This window comes from Nothobranchius furzeri, chromosome 7, assembly GCF_043380555.1.
Source record: "Nothobranchius furzeri strain GRZ-AD chromosome 7, NfurGRZ-RIMD1, whole genome shotgun sequence".
Taxonomy (NCBI): Eukaryota; Metazoa; Chordata; class Actinopteri; order Cyprinodontiformes; family Nothobranchiidae; genus Nothobranchius; species Nothobranchius furzeri.
Genome location: NC_091747.1, coordinates 80,407,210 through 80,430,573, shown reverse-complemented (window position 1 = coordinate 80,430,573; position 23,364 = coordinate 80,407,210). Strand labels below are relative to the sequence as shown.

Genomic DNA, 23,364 nt, shown 5'->3' with positions numbered 1-23,364 from the left:
TCGGGGTCGACAGATCCCCCCCCGTCCCCCACCCTAACTGCACACCTGGGCGTGGCCTAGGCCAAAGGCAGATTTGCTACTGCAGCTTTAATGTCCCGATGCTACGGTACTTTTCCCATTTGCCACAGTCTGATTAAAAAGATAAGTAGCTGGTAAAAAAAAAAAAAAAAAGTAAATATGCCTTTTGATTCTCATTCAGCAAACATTTCTTAGAATTTTTTTTCAGCTTGTGCAGCTCAGATTAAAGATTTAAGAAGAAGAAGAAAATATAATTTCTATAGCGCCTCTCAAGATAAAAACCACGAGGCGCTTCACAAAAACAAAAAATGTAAAAATATAAAAAAGCATTTAGAAATGTTTAAAAATATATTTAAAATGAGCAAAATAGATAATTGTGATTAAAAAATGTTAAGAAAGAGAGAGAGTGAATAGGAAAGAGCGAAATCAGTGGATCCTGAGGAAGGTGGAATAGGTGGGGAGAGCAGAATAAAGAGAGAGAGGTGAAGAAGGTCATACAAAAGCCAGCTTGAACAAGTGAATCTTCAGCTGCTTTTAAAGGAGACCACTGAGTCCACTGATCTTAGGCTCAGGGGGAGAGAGGTCCAGAATCTGGGGGCCACAGCAGCAGATGATCTGTCACCTTTGGTCTTTAGCCTGGTGCTGCACAACCAGTAGGCTTTGATCACTGGACCTCAGGGACCTGCTGGGGGTGTAGGGACTAAGAAGATCACCAAGATGGTGCTTGTCCATGTAAGGCCCTATAGACCAGAACCAGGATCTTGAAATGAACCCTGAAGTTGACTGGCAGCCAGTGAAGCTGGAGGAGAAGCGGGGTGATGTGGGTGTGCTTGGAGGACTTGGTCAGAAGCCGAGCACAGGCGTTCTGAACCACCTGTAGACGGTTCAGGTAGGTTCTGCTCAGACACGTGAAAAGAGAGTTACCGTATCTCACTAATTCAAATCAAATCAAATCAAATCAAAGCTTTATTTATAAAGCGCCTTCCGCAACCCTGTCAGGAAGCCCAAAGCGCTGAACATTGTACAGTTGTATGTAAATATATTGAATAAATCAACAATAAAAGAAATTCAAATTACAAAATACAAAATGGAAATTACAAGATAGATGAAACATTCTGGTAAAGGACAAATGTGTGAAACACATTTGGATTGAGTGGATGGATTGAGTGTACCAATGAAAACTGTGGAATGGATTCAACATAATAGAGGGCCAAAATCAAACATGTTCTGGAAACGCCAACGGAGGAGGTGTGTTTTTAGGTGATTCTTAAAGACTGGCAGAGAAGGGGACAGCCTAACTGAGGGTGGCAACTGGTTCCAGAGTGACGGTGCTAGGACTGAGAAAGCCCGGTCCCCACGGGTACGACACCTAGACCGAGGGACAGCGAGCAGGCCTTGGTCAGAGGAGCGCAGAGTGTGTGATGGGGAATGTTTGTTCAGGAGTGTGGCTAGATAGGGGGGACCACCACCCTGGAATAAATGATAAACAAAGACGAGGATTTTGAATTGTGAGCGATAGCAAATCGGAAGCCAGTGCAGAGAGGCCAGAACCGGACTGATGTGGTCCCGTTTCCTGGTCCCAGTCAGCAACCTGGCAGCGCTGTTCTGCACAACCTGTAGGCGATGCAGTGTTGACTGACACAACCCTGCATATAGAGAGTCAAGCCGAGAAATAACAAAGGCATGCAGTACCCGCTCCAGGTGGGCTCTCGACAGTATATGCTTGATTTTAGCAAGGCGTCTCAGGTGAAAGAAACTGGACCGGATCACAGAATTGATGTGTGCATCAAATTTAAGTCCTACATCAAGTTTCACCCCCAAACTGGTAACAACTGGTTTTGAGTATGGAGAAAGAGGGCCAAGATCAGCATAACGATCCACATTCCTGCTGTTGGGGTGAAAAACAATGAGCTCTGTCTTTCCCTCATTCAGATGTAGATAGTTGGACATTAGCCAAGACTTCACCTCATTAACACAGGAGACAAAGGACTGAATAGAGTGACCTTTCTCCTGACACAACGGAGAGTAAATCTGGCAATCGTCAGCATAGAGATGGAACGCCTAGGCCATGTTTACGAAAGATTGACCCCAGAGGTAGCAGATAAATGGCAAACAAAAGTGGACCAAGGATCGACCCCTGCGGGACCCCCCAGCGGAGCCCCTCCCAAGAAGAAAAAACATCACCCAGTTTAACACAGAATGTCCTGTTTTGGAGATACGATCTAAACCAGTCCAGAGCTGACCCTTTGATCCCAACCCATCGTTCCAAGCGATCCAGTAGAATCGCGTGGTCAACTGTGTCGAAGGCTGCTGTCAGGTCTAACAACAGAAGCAGCACAGATGTACCCTGATCTAGTGATAGATAGATGTCATTTAGGACCCTCAGTAGAGCAGACTCTGTGCTATGGCCAGACCTGAACCCTGATTGGAAAACCTCAAACAGATCAGAGTCAGCTAAATGTGAGACCAGCTGCTGATAAACGACTTTCTCAAGCAGTTTAGATGTAAAGGGCAGGGTAGAGATAGGCCTGTAATTTTCTATCACAGAGACATCAGCACCAGGTTTCTTCAGGGTCGGCCGAATAACTGCTGCTTTCAAAGCAGCTGGGACAACACCTGTGCTGAGGCTCCCATTGATAATCTGACCAAGTGAAGGGCCAAGGCACGGAAAGGCAGCCTTCCAGAGACGAGGTGGCAGAACGTCAAGTGGAGAGCCAGATGGCTTCTGTCTCGCAACAAGCTTACTCAGCTCAGAGTATGAAACTGTATTGAAGGAGCTCAGGGTGGGTGGTGATGGATGAACTGGAACAGGGTCAACAGAGTTACCTGAAATGACTGCTCTAATGCCTGACACTTTATCTACAAAGAATTTGTGAAAAGCTTCAGTTTCCAGCAGCTGTAGGAGACATGGAGCTAGGCTCCTGATACACCAGAACTGAGTTTAGCATTTTGTAGAGAATCTTAGGATTATTGGAGTTTGTCTCAATGATGTCTGCAAAATAGGCCATTCTGGCAGCCCTCACAGCATCCTGATAAGCAACCAGAGATACTCTGAACAACTCACGCGAGACCTGTAGGCCATCCTTTTTCCACTTTCTCTCCGAGGATCTACACGCCCGCCGGCAAGCCCGTGTGACATCAGAGAGCCATGGCTCCCTCCTAGGTCGAGACTTGCACAGTTTGAGAGGGGCAACCACGTCCAAGACCTGATTACAAAGTACATCAAAGTGTTGTGAATAGTGATCAACGTTAGATGGATCAGGGTTAAAGGTCTCTAACCTTACAGACATACAGTCCACAAACTTTGAAATTGTTTCTGCATCCAGGGCTCTGAACCTAGTAGCTGGAGCTTCACACACAGGGACAGGACATGGCAACGTAACATCACAGAGTATTGGAGAGTGGTCAGAGAACACCGGAGGCAAAGTCACAAGGTTCATGACGGGTATACCATAAGAGATAACCAGGTCCAGGGTGTGACCCCTGGCATGAGTTGGGGATGATACCCATTGAGTTAGATTGAATGAATCTAGCAAATTAAAAAAACCTTTAGCAAGCACATTATCAGGACAGCAGATACGGATGTTAAAATCACCAAAAAATAGGACATAGTCATATTTTAGGATGCAGTCTGCCACAAGATCACAGAAATCATTAAGGAAGTTAGAGTCAGTCTTTGGAGGGCGATAAATCAGCACGACGAGCAGGCGGGGGGAGATGCAGTTCAAATAAGCACAGTTCAAGGGAAGAAAATTACATGGTGGGTGTAAGCTGTTTACAAGGAAAGCTGGATTTAAAAACAACAACCAGCCCTCCACCTTTGCCCCGTGGTCTGGGGATATTAAAACACGAGCAGCCAGGTGGTATGAGCTCGAGTAGGGAACTTGTGTCGCCAAACGGGATCCAGGACTCACAGATGCAGAGAAAACCCAAGTCATGCTGAATAAAAAAGTCACGAAGAATAAAAGTTTTGTTCAGCACAGACCTGGCATTGACCAAACCAAACCGGGTCTGCAGCGGGGCTGCAGCACCGAGATCGCGCACGGACCCAGTCCCCTCTAACTCTGTGCCCGTAACCGAGCGCAGATTCTCCCAGCAAACCCCAGTCTGGCGAGATCTTCGAGCTGATCGGCCGTGGCGCGGTGCCGGTTCACCCTCGGAGCCAGTGTTGTGCCATAAATCGACTCGCTGCCAAAAAATGATTAGCAACTAAAGAAAGGAAGGGGAAAAAAATCAAATCGCTGGAGAATTGTTTATTTACATTTATACAACGTTTACATTCAATACAGGGCGCCATTTTACATTGTTTATTTATTTTTTAGTATCAAGGCTGTAACATAAAGAAAGCCAGTTCTTACCACAAACCATCTTTCAATCGCAAATATTGCAAAAAGGATTAATATATCCTCATTGTGAACGTTTAAGACAAATAGCAACACTTAAAACAACTTCCGAACCGGAAAAAACTAAGCTAATCATTTTTTGGCAGTGAGTCGATTTATGGCACAACACCGGCCGAGTTCCCTGAGCAGGGCGCCGAGTAATCCAGGAGACATCTCGGAACCATCGGGTCAGAAGCTGGGCCGGATCGGGCCAGCCGCTTGTTCAGGGATCCAGGCCGACGTCTCACGCGCCGGCTACCTCTCTTTCCTCGTCTTCTCCGATGCTTCCTTCTCGAGCTGGGGCGGACAGAGGGCCGACACATCACGGCTTGGGTGGAGAGAGCACGCGGGCAGTTCAACCAGCAGCATCGTCCGTGAGGTTCATGGCTCGCACAGCCCGGTTCCCAGCGCGCGCTGCCAGCGACATCAACGGAAGGACGAAGCCTCAGCAGCGCGGCTCGATCATATGTCAGCAGAGGATCCACACCGTTCAAAAAAGGGATCAGCGACAAGAAAAGTGCATAAAAGCCAATAAAACGCCAATAAAAACCAATAAAAAGCAAGGTACCAGTGCGTAAAGAGGACGAGCAGCTCGCAGCGTGACCGTGCGCAAGCGCCATCTTACTCTTTTCGACTCTTTTCACACACACACAGGATAATGCCAGTACTGCTTAAACTGAGGAGTTATACACTCTTACTGCAGAGAGGAAGAATGACCTACGGCAGTGGTTCCCAACCTTTCCCAATTCTATCTGAGAATCCTATTTCACATTGGAGTTTGACTCGGAGACGGTTGTTATCACCTGTAGCTGTGAACGAAGCCTCCCTCGCTAACAGCCAATGCTGCGCAGCAGTGATCCTCTCTGGAAAGTCCAGCCTGCTCGCACTCAGCTCTTCTATCTGGCTCTTCACTGTAGCGAGCACCTGGAGGAGATGAATCCACCCAACAGTTTTATTCTTCTTTGTAATACTGGACTCAAAAGCTTACATTTCTGGATCACATGTGAAAGTGGAACTCCATAAGCAAGGCTTTTTTTCAGTTACCTGGTAAAGAGAGCGAACCGTCGGCTGAAAAACCAAGTTGGTGTTGAGGAGAAATGAGCGAAGGAGGGGCTGGGGGTACGCGGCCAACTGGGCCAGGATGCCGGTCAGCAACAGATTGACGTGAAGCGGGTTGGTAAGCATGTTTTCCAAACGAGAGAACAGCACACTTATAAAGGGACCTGTAGGAGGAAGAGTGTTTATTCAACTTTATTCATAAAGCCCCTTCCTACCCCCAATCAAGGGGACCCAAACAAACTAACAAACATTTAAAATGCAATAAAAGATTTAAAAAAGCCATAAAACACAAATGATCAGAACATTAAAACATGAGTACAAAAGCTAAGAACTAGACCTAAGATGATCCTTCAGCCTAGCTTTAAAAATGGACAGCGATGTGGACTGGTTTATATCTAATGGCAGCTGGTTCCAAAGCTGAGGACCCAGAGCTGAAAAGGCACGATCACCTCTGGACACGCTTCGACTGTGGAACCACCAGAAGGTCACTCTGACCCGAACGTAACGATCTTGCAGGGACATAACAGGTCAGCAGTGAGGCTAAATATGGTGGGGCAGTTCCAGACAAAGAGTTAAAGACAAAGATCAGGATCAGTCTTTCACTGGTAACCAGTCCAAAGCAGTCAGGAGGGGGGGTGACATGCTCCCATTTCTTTTTTCCATAAAGACACCTGGCAAGAGCATTCTGGACCAGCTGCAGCGGCGTCAGTAAGGACTGCCTCAGGCCAGCACATGGGGAGCTGCAATAATGTAATCTTGAGATAATAAAAGCATTGGCGACGGTTTCCAACTCCAGTTTTGTGAGGATCTACTTAATCTTAGATAAGCACCTCAGCTGGTAGAAACACGAACGACCAACAGAATTCACCTGAACATCAAATCGTAGAGCAGAGTCTATTTTAACACCCAAATCTGTAATCACAGACTTCTCGTAGGGGAGCAGCGATAAAAGGTTGAATCCATGGAGCGGGAATCAGGGTAAAAACTAATACTTCAGTTTTGCCCTCATTCTTGGACCCCATCCGTTGACTAACATCCTGTAAACAATTCAGCTGCTACAGTATATGCTACCCCTGGCCCCTTGCTGAATTGGTAAATAAAGTTCACAATCATCAGCATAGAGATGGAGGCTAATGTTGTGTTTTTAAAAAAAAGAAAACTCCCAATGGTAACAGACAGAGTGAGAACAGCAGGGGGCCCAAGTCAGAGCCCTGGGGAAGCCCCACCTAAGATCAGCATCTCTGGATGAAAAAGAACCAAGGGAAACAGAAAAAGTCCTATCCTGTAAAAATATATCATTTAAGATGTTTAAGAGGGCCGTTTCAGTGCTGTGTCCGGCCCTGAAGCCAGACTGAAATGGTTCCAAAATATTATTTTGAGCAAGAAAATCCCGAAGCTGCAGATACACAACACGCTCAAGCATTTTAGCACAAGAAGGCAGGTTGGAAATTGGCCTATAGGTGGAACAGATTTCAGGGTCACTCCCTGGTTTCTTTAATAGTGGCCGGACGACAGCATGTTTATAGTTATACGTGTAAAAAGATGAGAGTTCCCGTGGCTCACCTGTAAAAGGAACTGAATAACATCGATTTGAACTTCCACTGCGAAGCCTCTGAACTGTCCCAAATGGGGACTGCAGTTTCTCTGGTTCTGGTGTTTCAGCAGTAAAGGACATGAAGTCCATCTCTTCCTCCTCCTCCTCCTCTACAGGTGAGACGGGTTTATTTAACTCTCTATCACCTTTGACCCGTTTCCCACGTCCTTCTGAGTCCAAAATACAAATCAGCTCCTCGTACTGAGCTAAAAAATCCTCGCCCGACTCAACGGGAGTCGCGTTTTGGAGGTTTCCATTACAATCCGTCTGACCTTTGGCCTTTGCTTTCAGGCTGTTCTTGTCATTATCAGACACCAAAGAGGTGGGAAGTGTTAACCCATTTCTTAGGGGGGCATGTGCTGGATCGGACTGTGTTTCCTCTGCGTGCTCAGCCTCGGAGCTGTCTTTCTTTGCAACAAGATTGTACACCATGACGTCATCTTGGAACTCGTTTTCCTCGATGTAAGAGCCTTTCACCAGCATGATGGCGGTTCTCCTCATCTCCTGGATGTGTTTTGGAGGCTCAGATGGAGACAGATGTGCAGGTTTGCCCTCTACGGGAGTCTCGGTCGTCTGCACCGGACACGCATCGTAACTATCATCCCACTCCAGCTCCAGCTGGTGGATTGAGGGCGGCTCTCCCCGTGGCAAACCAGACCGAGCGTTCGACACCAGCAGCTTCGGGACTCTCTTCAGAGCTGTCTGGGTTTGTCGGCCCTCCAGCTTCGGCTCCTCGAGGACACCTGGCTGGTATTTCTCAGGAGGAGGGTCCTCTGCGTCGTACAGGGCTGACCAAACCTGACAAGCCCGTATGCAGCTGCTGATGCTGAGCCGGGCGTCGTAGAGGTAATGAAGATAACTCACATCCAGGTAGATTTCTGAGCCAATGGTGCAGGAATTTCCAGAACTGTCATCCTCCTCGGAGAAGCTTTTCTGTTCATCTGGTTAAGACATAAATGAAATATTTGATACCAAACAGCAGAACATCATCTGTGCACAAGTCCCAATTAAATGTAGATCAACATCTTATAATGTTCAGAAGAGACTAGGTTACAAGGTACTGGAACAAATAACACAAGCCTGAAGCAGTTTAGCTATATTGTTGCTAATGCTAACGGTTAGCTTCTACTAGCCGAGACTTGTTCTTCTCTTTACTGGACAACCTACATAAACAACAGCCTTACTCTCGTGAGCCAAGACGAGTGAGTCCATGAATGCTAGTTTTCACTTGTCAGGATTTTCAAATCCAAGTGTTTTACCGTCTTTTCTATCAGAAGCGAATGCAGGAAATAGGTGTAGAAAACTATTTTCACATTTAGCCTGCATGTGAAACTCAGAGGGACCAAACATATTTTTTAAAATAACTGGTAAAAAACTTTTTTTCTGTTGATCTTTAAACAAAAGCAATGCAGATATGCTAGAGAGGGTTTATATTCATAACAGTAAAAAGTAAAAAGAACAAAAACTTTTTAACAAATTTAACAAATGTGCCTTGAGGTCACAAAGTGTGTCTGCACCACAAAACGCAGCACTTCTGCAGGGCTGATGAAATGATTTCAGTCATAGTATTTAAAATCCAAAATCTTTCAAAAACATTGAAAACATCCTTTTAGACTGATTAAAGAACTTTACGCTTGCACATAAATCTTGCATTTCAATGTGAAATTCAATCTTAGACCAACATCTCGTTGTTGTTGGGGTCAAACTCATGTGATGGTTGCTTTGATTTTGTCCCTTAGCTGTCTGAGACAGGCTTGTGAAGGAACTCATCTTACAGTACCTGAATTCTGGGGTACCTTGCCATTTTTTTTTTACAACTGCGTTGTTTGAAGAAGCATCAGCATTCCCATATTGTTGCAGCTGTCATCATAATCGATTGAAATGATGTGGGAAAACTGTGAGTAAAATAAACAAAACTGTGCTTTCTTTACATATCTCAGTTACCTGCAGTGCTGGAGCTGTTGGGAGTATCTGCACCCCCCTTAGAAAAAAGGATGGAGTCCAACTGTCGGAGCGGCGGGGGGCTGTGATCAGGAGAGCAGCAGGATGGCGTGAGTGCCAGCATCTTGGCTGCTGACGTTGAATAGAAGTCCCTCTCTCTCACCACACGCCTCTGACTCAACATCATGTGGTTGCAGGGGATCAGGTACCTGTAGAGGCAGATGGAACGGTGAACCAGTAGAACCAGAGGGAGGTAGTAGGGGGATGATGGGAGGAGAAGTGAGGAGACAGATGATGAAAGTAGGAGGTGCAGAAAAAGAGCTCATCGTGTCGTGCTTTCTTCATAAATGGGTAAGTCAGCACGAGTGCTACTTACCTCAGTATGAGCTGCAGCATCACATCTTCACAGTAGAAACCGATGAGAGTGCGAAAAAGGGCCATTGAGACTGTCCCCAACTGGGATATTTCATGAGAAGACACAAAGAAGGACATGTCATCTAATGAGAGTTATGAAACACTGCAAAATATGATTTCAATACATTTGCACTGGTGAGAAGATCTCTCGTGCTCCTCTTTCAGGAAGTAAAAGTTGGTCAGAAGAGAGGGAGAAAATCCATCTCGATCCTGATTGGCTGAGACTCTACCCTTGACTTGCAACATGGATGTTTTATGTCTACAAATAAAACAAGCCTGAAGGAGTTCTGCCATGTGGTGGAGTTGCTAATGCTAACGATTAGCTTCTACACTTCTACCTAAAAATTGTGTGTTGTGTTTTGACAGCAAGGTAATGTGAAACTGACATCAGAGTGTAAAGGAGGAAAATCAGAGTTCTAATATGATAAGGAAATCTTAAGTAGTGATAAACTGAGTCAAGTGATTGGGAACAGAAGTAGAGGTTGTGAAAATTGTGCCTCATTTTTGCTTTTTGAGTTTTAGCAATTGAAAAAAAACTGTAATTTCAGGGGACGCACACAAATGAGGCTTCAAATCAACGCAACTAACGCTTGAAGCCATTTTAAACACGCATTTGCGTCATTAAACAGCACGTATATCACGGCCCTTAGAATAACACCCTGTGGCCGAATTTGGTTACTGCAGCCCGTTTTCCAGACATAAGAGACTTTCTCACATCTGTTCTGTGACTTTAATGGCTGTTGCCATTTTGATCAGCTCCACAAGACACTAGCTGACACGTGAAGATGAGTCACACACATTAAGTAGATAAAAACATTTCACTCTAATATCGAGTTGTTGGTAAATGAAAAAGTAGCTTGAGATATTTTTAGAGCAGTTTATTTATAATTCACTGTTAGCAGTGTTAGCTCAGTGTTAGCCTCTAGCTTTCTTTACCTCATTTTTAGATTAAAACAAAAGGATGCCGTGCCTTCTTAGGGGTACAAGTCATAACTTCTGGGTCGCTCTTGTTACTGACTTTGGTTCTTAACAAAATGCTGCCGCATTTCGCCAGCTGGTGTCAAAATACAAACACAGACTCAGCGACCGCGCGGGCTCACAGATTCTAAACAAAGACAGCGTCCCTTTTTGGCCATTTTTGAAAGCAGAAAACTGACAACCCCCCAGCCGGCTGAGAAGGAAATCTGTTTCAATATAACCTTCCTTCCAACACGATAGAGACATAAGACTCTTTTGTGATGATTTCACTGTAAAATTCTTACTTCTTGCACCTTTAAATAATCATCATCATTACAGCAATCTCCATGCTTTGATTCGTATATTTAAATTTTAACTTTAATTTCAAGGTCTCCTGGAGACTGTTTGAAATCTAAAACACTGTCCTCGCTTAGTAATCATGAGTAATGCTGACTCAGCATCAGGATTGTATTTCTAAGACAAGGCTGTGTTATTAGCACCCTGCTGAGTTCATTGTTACCTGGAAAGGTGTGTTGATACGGCTGACCAGTGTGTCCAAAATATAGACGCTCTCGTGTTGATGGAGGAGAATAAAGGAGAGGAAGGTTTGCAGCAGAGACGTCTCAGATATACTCCTCAAGAAGAGGTCGAGGTACGCCGTGGTGGTCATCACTTCCTCTAACGTGAGCTTCACAGACACACAAGAGTCAGCCATCATGAAAGTGATGTGTGAGCTTTTTAGTTCCTTTGTTATCTAATTTTATGTCAGCTCAGCATAGATAATGAATACAAGGCTGTTTTATCAATGAACCAAACAAACGAATGAAGATGAATTTTGAATCTAAAGAACAAGTTGGTTAAAATTTGATGTTCAAAAAAAAGTCACAATTTCAAGTTATTTGTCAGGTACTTTTTTAAGAATTCCTCATGCAGTGTGTATTCTTTGTGACATAAAAGAAAAGAAGAAGAAGACGAGTCCAACCTTGTGCAGGGCTGGCGCTAGGACCGGCACAAGGAAACCATTATAGATGTAAGCCACCAGCTGGTCCTTGATGGAAGGATGAGCCACCTGGCAACAGTCAGCATGAGGGGCAGACGGGTCAGTGAAGACCAGGCAGAGTCATGAGGTCAAACCCAGTGCTCTAAGAGCAGGGTGTAAATAAAAGGTGCTAACCTAGCCTGGCAAGCCATCCTATATATATGCACTGACTCCAGCTGCAGTCCACTCTTTGTGAATCTCCCCCATGAATGGGTTTTGTTTCACAATCCTCTCCAGGGTGCGGTTATCTCCGCTGCTTTTACACTTTTTTCTACCACACCGTGTCTTTCCCTTCACCTCTCTATTGATGTGCTTAGACACAGAGCTCTGTGAACAGCCATCCTCTTCAGTAATGGCCTTTTGTGTCTTGTCCTCCTTGTGTAAGGTGTCAATGGTCGTTTTTTTGGACAATTGTAAGGTCAACAGTCTTCCCCAAGATTGTGTAGCCTACAGAACTAGACTGAGAGACCATTTAAAGGATTTTGCAGGTGTTTTGACTTAGCTGATTAGTGTGTGGCACCAGGAGTCTTCAATATCGAACCTTTTTACAATATTCTAATATTCTGAGATACTGAATTTGGGGATTTTCATTAGTTTTCAATTATAATCATCAAAATGAACAAAATTAACATTTGAGATATATGTCAGTGTGTAATGAATGCATCTAATTTACAAGTTTCACTTTTGGAACGGAATTACTGAAATAAATCAACTTTGTTATGAAATTCTAATTTTATGACCTGAACCTGTATAATCTGGCCACGAGCGATAGGGAGAGCTCAGTCGGAGGATGGCATCTATGGTTGTCTTTCAAACAGATGCTACTGGACAACGAACAACTTAAAGTACTCATTGCCATGGATGTCAGTCAACAGGGCAGTCCGCATACACCGTCGAAGATGACACTAATCCATCCATTCATCCATTTTCTGTCACTTATCTGGGGTCGGGTCGCGGGGGCAGTAGTCTAAGCAGGGAGGCGCAGACTTCCGTCTGTCCAGCCACTTGGACCAGCTCCTCCAAGGAATTCTAAAGCGTTCCCAGGCCAGCTGTGAGACAATCCCTCCAGCGTGTCCTGGGTCTACCTTTAGGTCTTCTCCCAGTTGGACGTGCCCAGAAAACCTCACCAGGGAGGCGTCCGGGAGGCATCCTAACCAGATGCCCAAGCCACCTCAACTGGCTCCTCTCGATGTGGAGGAGCAGCGGGTCTACTCTGAGCCCCTCCCAGATGGCCGAGCTTCTCACCCTATCTCTAAGCCCAGCCACTCTGTGGAGAAAACTCATTTCAGCCGCTTGTATCTATGATCTCATTCTTTCGGTCACTACCAAAGCTCATGACCATAGGTGAGGGTAGGAACGTAGATCGACCGGTAAATCGAGAGTTTTGCCTTCTGGCTCAGCTCTCTCTTCACCACAACAGACCGGTACAACGCCCGCATCACTGCAGATGCAGCACCAATCCGCCTAACTGTCTCGCGCTCCATCTTTCCCTCACTCATGAACAAGACCCCGAGATACTTAAACTCCTCCACTTGAGGCAGGACCTCATCCCTGACCCGGAGGAGGCGTTCTACCCTTATCGATCCTTTTTCTAAATAAAGAATTTAAGTACCTCTATCTGCTCTCGACTCAAAGAAAAGCCCGAGTCTAAATAGTCCAAAGCTGTTTCACATGAGCCCACCATACTGATAAGGCGCTGTGATTGGTGTAACACAATACTGCTCAGGCCAATGGCAGGCACCTGAATTACAGCGTTGCAGAACTCCAGTGAGTTCAGGAACTGGACGAGCGACGGCATCCGCATCCAGTCAACTTTGTGAAGGCAGTGCCACTCTTCATTAGGAACCTCCAGCTTGGTGGGAAGAGACGAGTAAAGGCCACTCAACCCTGTGGCCAGCACCTGAGGATAAAATGAGACAGAAAAAAAACACAAGGAGCCTATTTCAGGACAAGTGCAATTACTTTTCTTTACATTGTACTAATTTGTGACCGGATCCCTACAACCTCAGTGATTTATGTTCAGCAATTTCAGTCACAATATTTCACCAAAATAATGTAGTAAATAATTCAATCAAAATTATTATTTAAATGATTATTGTTAATTATTTTTTAGCCTTTAACAGGAACCAAATGTTAAATTTAACTTCACACAGCAGCAGGTGCTCTGGGCTTTTTGTATGATAACTTCTGTTTATTTTCTGTCACTTTCAGGCAGAGCCGGATTAACGCAAAGGCAAAGTAGGCACGTGCCTAGGGCCTGATCGGCTGGATGGGGCCCAGACAGAGGGACACAATAAAAAATAAATAAAATAAAAATTTAATGTACAAATGTCCTATGATAGAATTTGTAGATAGGACTCCTATCTACAATTTGTTTCAATATTTATTAATTAACAAAAATAGTGACAATGTTTATCTTGACCATAGACCGTTTCATTGGCTACGTCACATTAAGGCGCCACCCAATCAAGACGTCAGAGAAGAGGTCAGAGTCAGAGTGGGACTCAACAAAGCTAGCAGGTGTTTTTGAGTAGGCTAACTTTCACGATGCTTTCGGGTAAGGGCAAAACGTAAAAAAAAAAATGAAGAGGAACAAAAGAAGAGACCGCGGGCGGGGGGGGGGGGGGGGGGGAGGGGCTTTACAGAAGTTTCTGTCGGGCTGCTCGGGCAGCCGTCCGACAGCTGTGAACCTGCTCGAGTCAGCAGAGACAGAGGCCGGGCCCAAGTCAGACCTGGAAGAGACACAACCCGAAGACGCGGTGGAAGATGCGGCGGGAAATGTGGCAGAAGATGCTGTAGCGCCAACACCGTCAACATCAACGCCGTCACAGAAGGACGAACTGGAAGAACAGCAGCCAGCCAGAAGTGAGCCCAATATAGCCTTACAGGAGCCTCTAGACCCAGAAAGGGTGTTAACAACTAGCTACCCATCTGATCCTGCAGTGGTACCAAACTGATGACACGATGCCTGAGTACTTTGCACTAAACCATCCCTCTCAAAATATTGGATATTCTTCGGCATCACAGAGGAAATCTGGAGACATAAACCGAAGCTTAACCAAGGAACATTGCTGCTGTGACTGAGGCCTGTGATGCTGGAAGGCTGAAGATTATCCCAGAGTGGAGCATGCTAAATGGTTTCCTTGGTAAGTGTTGCTGGTTTTATTAATTATCTGTCAGATAATTTTATTTATGTTCAAATAGCAAAACTAACAATAAGTTAACACTCAGAAAATTGACACAGAATTTCTGATTCAGCAGAGGCAACAACAGCCTGAATGAGCATAAAGCAAGATCAAAACTTAAGATAACGTTTTCATTTTATTAAAATACTTTCTTTTAAGATTATAGATTGTATAAAATTCATACTGTAATAATTTAAGCTGCGTCTTTATAGTTTGTTTTTGCGCCTTTAAAACACGCTTCAGTCCATTCAAATTAATCTATTTCTTCTTGAATTAATCATGTGATTAATTTGTCAACATTTATAAATGTTGTAAGCTATTGTATTTTGCAGAAAATATTTGTAATTAAATGTAGCGATTAAATATAAACAGCAAATAAGAGACACATATTTGCTCTGTTTATGACACCTAGTGGTTATTTACTGGTACTGCCTTGACAATGACACTCCCAATCGATAAGATGAGGATAATTTATCAGCATTTAATACAGCTGTGTAATGACGTATAAATTATTAATATTAAAAAATTGTCTGATAGAATGTTTTACATACAACACATGACTTATTCTGGCATACAAACAACCAATTTGTAACCAAAGACTAGGCTATGTAAAATGTGAATGAACTTTTATAAGTAAGTTTGGTAAGTTTCAGATTTCACTTCATTAAATAACATCGATTGGGGGGGGGGGGGGGGGGGGGGCTAAAAATGTAGCCTGCCTAGTGTAGTCCATTTATTTAATCCGGCTCTGCTTACAGGCCATATTGTTTAGATTATATAAAAAATAGATCTGGTGTTTCCCCTCAAACACGTGCACTATGATATTTTTCCACACATATTAAAGACACCAGAAGCTGTCAGCATCGTGAGCATGAATCCTCCCATTCTTGCACAAAATGTGTGTTTTTATCTGCATTTAACATCGTTGTTAGTCTGTCTGCAAACTAAAATATTTACAAAGAAAAGACTCCTGGCACCGTGACTGCACCATCATTTAAGCACTCACTAATTCAGTCTCACAATATACAATCTTTTCTTGCTTTTCACAATGCAGGATTTCAAATAACAGAGCCTTTTGTAGCTCTGGGCTATTTACCTGTCAGATGAGAGCATCATTAGTGTTGTGGTAAATATAAATCTGCACTGAGATTATCCCCCTGTGGTCTCCGTGTGGTCGCCTTTTGAACCAGAAAATTCATACTTGTGTTGTTCACACTGGTGTGGCATCAAAACCAGTTTCCCCTGCTCTCCCTGCAGCTGCGGATAAAGACGTCATTTACATCGGATCAGCTTGCAGCCGGGCTGTAAGCCTGCAAATGACAGCTGTTTGTAGCGTTCACTGCCAGATTCTGTTTCAACCTTTTTGTTTATTTTCAGTAAATCTGCTCTAATGATGACACCCAAGCTTACGCTGGTTTTACAGAAAAATGATGCTGACTCTGAGAGATTTGTTTATTTCTGATGCATAAATTGGATTATGAAAAAAAGGAATGAAAGTAAAAGTTTGTTCTCACCGGGCAAAAGTAGGTGTTCTCTACGACGTGTCTGGCCACTCGCTCATTCTCAGCAGACAGCGACATGATTAGCAGCAGGGCGTCTCTTGCCTGCTGGCCCACCGTGCCCTCCCTGTGAATGTACGGAATGAGGAGGGAGAAGATGAGGAAGTTTGTAGCTCCCTGATCTTCACTGGTGTGGAAAAACAGCTCCAGAATGGAAGGGTCCTTTGCCAGGATGCAGCAGAGCTGGTTGAGCAGCAGCACCAGCTCAGCTTCCACCGCGGGCGCCGCGGTGCCCGAGCAGGAGGACAGCAGCATCATGAGTGGCCGCAGGATGGGCTTGTGATGCAGCAGGGGCTGGCGTGCCTGGCCCACCAGCATCTCGTACATCTTCAGCTGCTCCAGTTTCATTTCGTCGGTGAACTCCCTCCTCAGGCTCCACACAAAGAGACGCTCCATCACGTTCTCCATCACCACGAACTCCAGGATGGGTCCCATGCACCCACCCTGACCACTTTCCTCCTCCATCAGCAGAAAAAGCATGTGCTCCACATAGTTCTGCACGGCACTCGCCTCATCACCGGGGATCGGTCCAAAGCGATGCACGCCGCCAGAGCCAACGCCGAGGTTGATGACACTCAGGGTGGGGTGCATAGAGCTGCTGCGCAGAGGATCGTGCTTCTCGAGGATCTTCACAACCTGTAGATGACCAGAAACAACAAAAGTAAAAATGAGGAAAACCTGCAGCAGAAACACTAAATTAAGTCAGATCGTCCCTTCTGTCATTCAGAGGTATCAGCAAAGCTATGCACATAGTAAAATCTAGTCACAGATGCTAGCACTGGGCTTGGTCTAAGGAGTCTGGGTCAGGAATAACTGCAGCCACTTTTACTTCTCTGGTGCAAACAAGATCACAGTAGTTATTTAGTGTGGGTTACTGTAATATTAGTCAAAGTAAGTAAAGTGAGCAGTGGCACCCCCAGAAATCTTTGAAAAGGGGGCCGGTGAAAATGTTAGGGTGGTGCATCAATTTGGTCCCTGGGACTCTGGGAGAGGTTAGCCCGTAGCTGTGTGTTGCATTGCTCCATCATTCTCTGTCATGAGTCGGGGTGAGTACTCCCGTCGCACATTCCACCTTTGAGTTGTTTTTCAGGAGAGGGAGGCGCCCAGCTGCTTCTGGTTAGCAATCAACGGCACTGGCTTCTTAAGGAGTTGGAGAACACACCTCAACGCGGGATGATTACTACTACTCGGTATATTCCAGCCGTCTAGTGTTGCAGTGACTTTGTACCTCTTGTGTTTTTGGCTTATTACTCGCTGTGGATTTTTGTGTATACATCTTCTTCAGGATTTTTTTTGGAACATCTCTGGAGTAGAGCCTTCTCAGGATTCAGTGACTCATCAGGAAACTCACCTTTGCCACATAACAGTCTGGACTCAGCTTCCCGTGTTCTCCATCTCTCCAGTCGCCCCACTCCTCTGCTTCCCACAAGCTCCCTCTCCTGGATTTACTCACCTTGACTCACCCAACTCTCGACCGGCCCCTCCCGATTTTTCCTCATCTCCTTCGCCCAGTAAGTCTTATCTCTGCACCTCCTCAGTTAAGACTTACTTCTCAGGACTCACCTTATTTTGCTCTCCCCCTCCTCAGACGCTGAGTACGGACTTTACTCATCCACTGGAAGCTCCAGTGCGCTTTTGGTTCCTGTCTACTAATAAATACCTTTTTTTTGATCTTTATTTGTGAGTGTGTTGATTCTGCATGTCCTGGGTTAAACTCCTTCCCCAGATCATGTCAGAATCATCCCGCCAACCCGCTAACCCAGCAGACTCAACCCTCTCAGATCTTCTTCAGAGAGTGTCTCAACAGGAGCAGACATTACCACTGCTTATGGATCAGCTCAACGCTGCCCACAATCGTTACCAGCAGTTGGAGGCCCTAGTCCGGCAGATCCATGAGCGGGTTACGCAGCCGCTGCCACAGACTACAAGGTCGGAACCTCAAGCAGCCGCTCCTGTTGCTTCCGGACCGGGAGTTCCTGTCCCCACAGAGACTTCTCATTTTCGTCCAGCCATTTCTCCTCCCTCACAGACATTCAGCGGTGAGTTCGAAGAATGCCACAGCTTCCTGCTCCAGTGCCGGCTTGCGTTCGAACGCTCACCTGGAGCCTTTCCCACGGACTCAAGTAAGATTTCTTACGTTATTGGACTGCTACGTGGAAGAGCCCTACGGTGGGCGGAAGCTAAGAGCCATTGTGCTGCCTTTTTAGCAGGACCTTTTGATGAGTTTTTAGCGGACTTTACATTAACTTTTGGACAGACCGAGTCCGTTTCAGATATAGGAAAGAGACTCTGGAACCTGTCGCAGGGCCGACGATCGGTTGCAGACATGTCGGTAGAGTTCCGAACCCTGGCAGCTAGGACTTCGTGGAACGAGGAGGCGTTGATGGCTGCATTCACGGAGGCCCTCAGTGTTCGTGTACGGGATCAGCTGGCGCTGTGCCCCGAACCTCAGTCTCTCGAGGGGCTCATTCGCCTGGCCATCTCCATTGATAAACGTCACCAGGAGCTACGGCGCCCCGCCAGCAGTGCCCGTCCAGCTCCTATTCCTGACCGAAACCTGGGTGGTCTTCGCTCCTTTTCCGAGACCCCCACAGCTGATGAACCTATGCAGATGGGTCGCACTCGCCTTACCCCAGAGGAACGGGAACATCGTTTGAGGTCAGGTCTCTGTTTATATTGCGGGCAGACCGGACACTTTGCCAGAGCCTGTCCTGCTCTGGGAAAAGGGAGAGCCCATCAGTAAAGCCGGGGCTACTGGTGGGCGGAAATTCAGACTCTTTTAGCTCCCGTTGTTCAATTCCATGCACTGTGTGTTTTAATTCTGAACAATTTCAGTTAGAGGCTCTGGTGGACTCTGGTTGTGAGCAATCTATGTTGGATGTCGGTTTGGTAAAGAGGTGGAAAATACCTACCACCCGTTTGTCTTCTCCTCTCACGGTTTCGTCTCTGGATGATCGCAGTTTGTCCACCATCACTCACCAGACCATCCCACTGCAGATAAAGGTGTCAGGTAACCACACAGAACTTCTGGCATTTTTTGTATTTCCCTCTCCCCAGTCTCCAGTGGTTCTTGGCCATTCCTGGTTGAAACACCACAATCCCCAGCTGAACTGGAGAACCAGTCAGATTGAAGGATGGAGTCCTGAGTGTTCTCTAGCCTGCCTTCGCTCAGCTGCACCAACTCTCCAACATTCCACAACCTCTCCTTCTGAGAAGATTGACCTCTCCAACGTTCCTCCGGCCTACCATGACCTCCGACAGGTATTCAGTAAGGACCGTGCTTCTTCTCTTCCCCCACACAGACCTTTTGATTGCTGCATTGAGTTGTTACCCGGAGCCCCACTTCCCTCCAGTCGACTATATCACCTTTCCAAACCTGAGAGGGAGAGCATGGAGAAATACATCCAGGAGTCTCTAGCAACCGGTCTTATCAGGCCGTCCACCTCACCATTGGGGGCAGGGTTCTTCTTTGTTCCAAAGAAGGAGGGGACTCTAAGGCCCTGTATTGATTACAGGGAATTGAACCAAATAACAGTAAAGAACAAATATCCTCTGCCTCTGTTAACCTCCACTTTTGAACCCATTCAGGACGCCACCATTTTTAGCCGCCTGGATCTCAGAAATGCGTACCACTTGGTACGAATCAGACAGGGTGATGAGTGGAAGACGGCATTTAAGACTCCGTTAGGACATTTTGAGTATCTGGTAATGCCTTTCGGCCTAACAAATGCTCCAGCTGTGTTTCAGTCTCTGGTGAACTCTGTTTTAGGAGATATGTTGAATAAGTACGTGACTGTCTACTTGGATGACATTTTGATTTTTTCAAAGACTCTGGAACAACACGTCTTGCATGTGCGTTCTGTGTTGCAACGACTCCTGGAGAATCGGCTTTATGTGAAGGCCGAGAAATGTGTTTTTCATGTCTCTACTGTTAAGTTTTTAGGATTTGTGATCGAAAGTGGAAGACTGAGGGCTGACCCTGAGAAGGTCCAGGCGGTCACAGAGTGGCCAACCCCCTCGTCACGTAAACAGCTTCAGAGATTCCTGGGTTTTGCCAATTTCTACAGAAGATTCATCAGAAATTTCAGTCAGACTGCCATACCTTTAACCAACCTCACATCCACTAACCGCCCTTTTGTTTGGTCCACAGAGGCTGAAGCAGCCTTTCAGAAGCTGAAAAAACTATTCACAAATGCTCCAGTGCTCCATCGCCCAGACCCCCAACTCCAGTTTACACTCGAGGTGGATGCCTCAGACACCGGAGTCGGCGCCGTGTTGTCACAGGTATCACCGCTCGACCATCGCCTTCACCCTTGTGCTTTTTTTTCTCGCCGTCTCACCCCAACAGAGAGCCGATATGACGTGGGTGACAGAGAGCTCTTGGCGGTGAAACTCGCCATTGAGGAGTGGAGGCACTGGCTCGAGGGAGCTGAGATTCCCTTCATCATCTGGACTGATCACAAGAATTTGGTCTACCTCAGAGAGGCCAAGAGACTAAACCCACGACAATACAGGTGGTCCCTTTTCTTCTCTCGTTTCAACTTTCAGATTTCATACCGACCCGGATCCAAGAACGTAAAACCGGATGCTCTCTCGAGACAATATGCTTCTGACCAGGAGACTGAGCTCTCCACCATCCTACCCCCGGCGTGTGTTGTGGGAGGTGTGACGTGGGAGATACGTGACCAGGTACTGGAGGCACAGAGAACTGACCCTGATCCAGGTAAGGGACCTCCAGACAGGCTCTGGGTTCCGCAGGCTGTGAGAAGCAAGGTCATTCACTGGGCTCATACTGGCAAATTTTCACTTCACCCCGGAGTAGGACGTACTATTGCACTCATCAGACGCACATTCTGGTGGCCGGCCATGTACCGAGATGTCAAGGATTATGTTTCAGGTTGCCACATCTGTGCTCAGCAGAAGGGTGATCACCGTGCACCTGCTGGACTGTTGAACCCTCTGCCGACCCCCTCTCGACCATGGTCTCATGTGGCTCTGGATTTTGTGTGTGGTTTACCGAATTCTCAGGGATTTAACACCATACTCACCATTGTGGACAGATTCTCCAAAGCATGCCATCTCATTCCTTTGAAAACTCTTCCATCTTCTACTGTTACAGCCAAACTGCTCATCAGACATGTTTTCCGGTTGCATGGTATCCCGGAGGAAATCTTGTCCGATCGTGGTCCCCAGTTCATATCCAGAGTCTGGAGGGAGTTTGCAGAGGCTCTGGGGGCCCGAGTCGCCCTTACCTCTGGACACCATCCCCAGACCAATGGTCAATGTGAGCGTATGAACCAAGAACTCGGTGCTATGTTACGCTGTGTATGTTCTGCTCACCCGTCATCATGGAGTTCGCACCTCCCCTGGATCGAATACGCCCACAATTCTCACGTCTCTACGGCAACAGGTCAGTCACCTTTTGAATCCTCCTTGGGTTATCAACCTTCCCTGTTCCCTCCACAGTCTCCAGCCCTCACCACGGTTCCACAGTTTCTCCGGGGGGCCAAACGGGCCTGGGCCTCCACCCGGGCGGCTTTGGACAGGACGGCGGCCTCCAACAAACGGCTTGCTGATCGCAGGCGGCGTCCTGCCCCGTCCTACGCTCCTGGTCAGGAGGTTTGGCTCTCCTCCAAGGATATCCCCCTGAAGGCGTCCAGCCGCAAACTGTCGCCCAGGTTTCTGGGTCCTTTCAGGATTCTGGACATCCCCACGCCCTCTACTGTCCGGCTGGCCCTGCCTCCCTCTCTCAGGGTTCACCCTGTGTTCCACGTGTCCTTGGTGAAGCCGGTGACCACGAGCCGTCTCTGCCCTACGCCTGCTCCTCCCCCGCCTGCACGGTTCTACAAGGGGGGTCTGGTTTATTCTGTTCGCAGGATTCTGGACTCCCGACCCCGTGGCAGGGGCATCCAGTACCTCGTTGACTGGGAGGGGTACGGCCCGGAGGAGCGTTCCTGGGTTCCACGCTCCTTTATTGAAGATCCGTCCCTCATCCGGGACTTTGAGGTGGCATCTGCCAGGACGCCGGGAGGTGTCCGTTGAGGGGGGGGTACTGTCATGAGTCGGGGTGAGTACTCCCGTCGCACATTCCACCTTTGAGTTGTTTTTCAGGAGAGGGAGGCGCCCAGCTGCTTCTGGTTAGCAATCAACGGCACTGGCTTCTTAAGGAGTTGGAGAACACACCTCAACGCGGGATGATTACTACTACTCGGTATATTCCAGCCGTCTAGTGTTGCAGTGACTTTGTACCTCTTGTGTTTTTGGCTTATTACTCGCTGTGGATTTTTGTGTATACATCTTCTTCAGGATTTTTTTTGGAACATCTCTGGAGTAGAGCCTTCTCAGGATTCAGTGACTCATCAGGAAACTCACCTTTGCCACATAACAGTCTGGACTCAGCTTCCCGTGTTCTCCATCTCTCCAGTCGCCCCACTCCTCTGCTTCCCACAAGCTCCCTCTCCTGGATTTACTCACCTTGACTCACCCAACTCTCGACCGGCCCCTCCCGATTTTTCCTCATCTCCTTCGCCCAGTAAGTCTTATCTCTGCACCTCCTCAGTTAAGACTTACTTCTCAGGACTCACCTTATTTTGCTCTCCCCCTCCTCAGACGCTGAGTACGGACTTTACTCATCCACTGGAAGCTCCAGTGCGCTTTTGGTTCCTGTCTACTAATAAATACCTTTTTTTTTGATCTTTATTTGTGAGTGTGTTGATTCTGCATGTCCTGGGTTAAACTCCTTCCCCAGATCATGTCATTCTCTTTCCTTGCACACATCATGCATCATCACATTTGCTTCAAATTAGAGAAACACAAACATTTCAGTTGTTTGAAATGTTTGTGTTTAAGAATTTTAAAAGTTACTTTTTTAAACTGTGAGCCTCATTGATATAGATACTGAAATTGCTATTTATTACATAAATTATTGATTAAAATGTTAATCAAATAAATTTATTTATCTGCGTTCACATTCATGTCTTGATTAGATGAATTTGTTTTTTAAAGGGAGTGGTCTTCCCTGTGGGTTGGCCAATGACTTTCCAGGGCTGGTCATGGCCTCCCCAGGCCATCCCCTGGGGGCGCCACTGCAGGTGACAGCTCTCCGTTTCTTGCTGTTTGCCATTATTGTTTTGGTATTCCCATTACTTCCTGCCACCGTGATGCTATTTGCTGCATTCCAGTCCCTCCTTTTTATTGGCTGTCACCGACACCAGTT

General features: G+C 46.5%; 1 protein-coding gene across 1 annotated transcript in view; it reads right to left on the bottom strand.

Annotated features, from left to right (window-relative positions):
* fhip1aa (FHF complex subunit HOOK interacting protein 1Aa) overlaps positions 1-23,364 on the bottom strand; it is a 48,677-nt gene that overhangs the window by 9,161 nt on the left and 16,152 nt on the right. The window contains exons 4-12 of the mRNA XM_054751512.2: positions 16,104-16,784; positions 13,146-13,304; positions 11,348-11,434; positions 10,886-11,053; positions 9,371-9,450; positions 8,998-9,203; positions 7,023-7,994; positions 5,445-5,623; positions 5,204-5,324 (exon numbers count right to left, since the gene is read on the bottom strand). Of these exons, the coding sequence (XP_054607487.2) occupies positions 5,204-5,324; positions 5,445-5,623; positions 7,023-7,994; positions 8,998-9,203; positions 9,371-9,450; positions 10,886-11,053; positions 11,348-11,434; positions 13,146-13,304; positions 16,104-16,784 (2,653 nt within the window). The remainder of the gene's footprint in view (positions 1-5,203; positions 5,325-5,444; positions 5,624-7,022; positions 7,995-8,997; positions 9,204-9,370; positions 9,451-10,885; positions 11,054-11,347; positions 11,435-13,145; positions 13,305-16,103; positions 16,785-23,364) is intronic.